The following is a 3829-nucleotide window of genomic DNA, read 5'->3' as shown; positions in this document are numbered from 1 at the left end:
GCGCAAAAGCGCCTTCAGGCCAAGGGCGCCTCTGGTATCCATTTCTCCTCAAAAAGCTGGCTGATGAAGAACATGTCGTTCTCATACTCGTTGCCTCGGCGTATCCTTTGCCAATGTTCCTCTAGAGGTCACGACAGGGTCAGTAAACGTTTGCACTACATGATATTTGCACAACTGCTTAGGCTATTGCTCACTTGTTTTCTCGACAAAATTCCTTGTCTGATGAACAAATTTGATCTTGTCCACATCCAGCTTGGCGAGTGAACTGAGCTCTGCCTCGGAACACTCTCCGGAAAACGGATATATGCCTGCACACAGTTAGTCAATTTCCAAAATCACCTGGGTATCACGGAGCACTCTCGGGCCATTTATTACCTTTGTTGCAGTAGTGCCAGTATGCCAGCAAGATATTGGCACCTGCGCATCAGAGTTAGTCACGGCTATTTTGAGTATTGCGACAACAAACACTCCAGTTTCATCCAGGCAGGGAGGCATGGATGGAATCGAGAGGATGCATTTGTCTAACCTTGTTGGTATTCCCTGACCATGTCCATTCTGGCGAATCGCGCCTAGACAAAAAGATTAGCCTAAGCTCTTGGTCATAGAAAGCTATACTGAAAATGGATATCCAGATGATGTGAGCATGGCACTCTTGGGGCGAAGTCTGATCTACCTGCACTTGCGTTTCGAGACGATGTGTGTTTTTATGTAGGGTGGATGGGGAGGGGTTGCTTGCCTGTTTGCCGTTCGAGTCCTTCATTCCGTGCTTGACGGCATATGCATGGTCGTGCTGGCAGAGAAGAGAAACGTTGTGAAGCAGAATGAATGTTGTCAGGTATATCGTCAACCATGTTGAGTGGTTATTCTGCTGGGTCATTGTCTGCAATTGGTCAAGCATTTCTCTTCGCCATTTCGTCTGCAGCTGGCCAATCAGGATCAGTTCGATCTGCGCTCCCATCACAGGAGGCAGCGGAATCTTTCCCTTAATCGGGCTTGTGTCGTCCATGATGTTGGCGTCCATACCGAGGCGCTCGTCCCCAACGATCAGTGTCGATTTCGTCGTCATTCGAATGGCCATCCACAACCGGAAGGCTTTGCTTAGAAGATCCTTCTCTTTCGGGTCGGTTGACGGGTCAAGCATCAAGTTTAGGGCGAACCCATAGGTTCCCCTGAGCAGCTGGTGCTTGTCGCTCAGCACATTGCGGCAGCACTCTTTCAGCTCGTTGGCGATATGCTCGGTATATATCGTCTTTGCTTCATCAAGATTGACAATGGCGAAGGCTGGGATCCTGACGCTCTTCTTGGTCCCTTGATACACCCAACTTCTCTCAAGCTTGTCGCCTTCTTGGGGGATGAACTCGCGTACTCGAAGTCTTACGGGCCTTGTGCCATAGCCCTCAGTCACACATAGCATTCTGACTTCGGGTGATGCCCAATTTGAGATGTCGTCAGCAATGCCCTCAGTCCACCGCCGCGTCCATTCGTGGCCCTTGACATTGCCTGGCTTGAAGAGCCGCACATCAGTGATCTTGTACCGAAGACATGGAAGTCGGTAAGTCTTTGTGCTGGTGACTCTTGAACAGGTCAAGCAAGTTCCTATCTTGTCATCCGGATTGATTTCGCACTGCAGGCAGATGAAGAAAAGCAATGTGAGCAGGAGCCAAGGCAGTGGCCGATATTGTTCATAAAGCTGAAACTTACCCGAATCCTCTGCATTCTGCAGCGTATGCAAGACCCAATTTTCCGTGTCTCGGCTGTCCTCTCCCGCTCGGCGCTGTTTTTGAAAGGGCCTCGCTTGGATGGTGGTGCTCGCTGGTGACTTGAGACAATGTCTAGGTTCGACTGGTGTCCCACTTGAGCCTCATCGCCATCTGCCGGGAGAAAGCCAACACCGGGCATTTGGCCACGAGAATCGACATTCGGACTTGTGTAGCTCGACTGATCATAGCCACCACGACTTTGCAAATTCGTCACGTGAGTCTCTATCCGTTGCACATCAGGACGGCCCAGGTATTTGCGTTCTGGCGGGGATAAATTGTATGTCATCTCCTCATGTCTAGTACTAGGTTGCGTGCGTGTAGGCTGCAGCACGGGAAAGTCAGGGAAGTACGGAGCATTGGGCGAGTCATCATATGCAAAGGCGCTTGCCGGCGGCTGCGTCCCACTCCACGACTGACTAGGAGCAGATGTCACGGCGTCTTGGTATAAGGCTGATCTCGCTTCATAACCATATGGAGTACTTGGAACACCGGAGTAGGCTTTTTCTCCCAGTTAGTCGTGTTGAAGCACATGCGAGGGTCTCTACAAACCTGGTGGTGGGTCACTGGTTGAACAAGGCGGACATATTGACGCAAAGCAAGATGAGATTCTGGACCTCCCTATGCCGAACGACATGGAGGTATCATCGTCACTATCCCCAGATGAATGCTGATGGCGTGCCGAATGGGGGTAGCCACGTTGTGGCTTTTCTTGCTCAGACATGAGTGTTATATCTGTATCGACGCGTAACCTTTTAGCAGGAGGAGAGGGTAAAGACTGCTGATTTCGATGTTGCTGCTGCTGATCTCGCCGATGGTGATGATGATGACGATGATGAGTATTAGAAGGAGGAGCAGTAAAACTAATATTATTATTACTTGAGGAAGCAGTGGCAGAAGGATAGTAGTGGTGTGGATCAGTATGATGATGAGTGTACCTATCCAAGGCAGTGATATCAGAAAGCTGTCGACCGACGATGGATGCGGCAGCTTGAAGTATTTGTAACTCGCAGTCGTCGTAGCGACGACCCAGCGGCGAGTAAACGGCAGATGCAGAGGAATGATCCTGGGTTACTACCACAGGGGCATCCTCGTAGCCGGAAAGCCGGCGGCGCTTCTTGGGATTGTTATGAGTATCCTGGAGGCAAATCAATTCTTCTGTACGTTCATATTGAATATGCAATAAGCCGCGCTGGGGGGCCAGAGCCAACAGGGACTCGACGGGGACAAGACGGGGGCAGATCTCACCATTATGTTTGCACAAAGTGAAGGGTGTGTTGGACAAGCATGTACGCAGGCAAGCGCCGCAATGTGCACAATACATGGACAAGTGGTAGTAAGTAGAGTGAATGCCCGCCAGACCCAAACACCGGTGCCTCACCCGCCTCGCTCTGGGGAGGGGGTGGGGTCAGAAGGAGTAGACCGTCCGTCTGGAGAACCCTCGAGCCCAAGGTCTCACAGATCGATGGCCCTTGCGGGCGGGCGACGGTGGGGGAACACGCGCTCGCTCTTTTCGAGGTGACGGTGCGAGAAGAGGGAGAGAGAGGGAGTCAAGGTAGATAGACAGATAGGCAGGCAGGCAAACGGACGGACAGACACGAGCAGATCCCACCCGACCCCGAGTCGGCGGCGGCGGCGGCAGCAGCAGAAGCAGAAGCAGAAGCAGGCAACCCAGCAAGCCCAGCAGCAAGCAAGCAAGCTGCCCAAGCAACCAAGCAACCAAGCAGCGCAAACAAGCAAACAAGCAGATCCAATCTTCCAGCTCTCCCCCCAGCGGGATAGGGGCTGAAAAAAGCGAATTGCCCAGGGAAAGGAAGGCTAAACAGGTCGCTAGCTTGCAAACACGCGGACCGGCCAAGAGGGGAGATCAAAAGAAACCAATTTCGTGCTGCTTCTGTCGCAGCAAAGGAGACGTGATTGGAGAGGGAAAGTCGAGGTCGAGGGTTCGGTGAGAAAATTCTGGGGAGGCCCGTGGAAGCGCGAGCTCACCGGTTTAGAATAGGGCAGAGGACTACTCCGCCTTGTGCAACGTTGGGAGGAGGCACCACCTTGATGAATGATGAATGGGAAAG

The 3829-nt window shown here is 52.2% G+C and overlaps 1 protein-coding gene across 1 annotated transcript; it reads right to left on the bottom strand.

Moving 5' to 3' along the window:
* Positions 1–14: 14 nt before the first annotated feature.
* On the bottom strand, positions 15–2481 carry PFICI_01405 (uncharacterized protein; the record flags this gene model as incomplete). Its single annotated transcript, XM_007829986.1, has 6 exons — positions 15–121; positions 195–308; positions 376–417; positions 694–1624; positions 1702–2258; positions 2310–2481. The coding sequence occupies 6 exons, from the start codon at positions 2479–2481 to the stop codon at positions 15–17; spliced, it is 1923 nt and encodes a 640-aa protein (XP_007828177.1).
* Between the last annotated feature and the right edge of the window lie 1348 nt (positions 2482–3829).

Source organism: Pestalotiopsis fici (assembly GCF_000516985.1).
Source record: "Pestalotiopsis fici W106-1 unplaced genomic scaffold PFICI_Scf_1, whole genome shotgun sequence".
In the NCBI taxonomy this organism is placed as follows: Eukaryota; Fungi; Ascomycota; class Sordariomycetes; order Amphisphaeriales; family Sporocadaceae; genus Pestalotiopsis; species Pestalotiopsis fici.
This window is presented reverse-complemented; position numbering and strand designations above follow the sequence as displayed.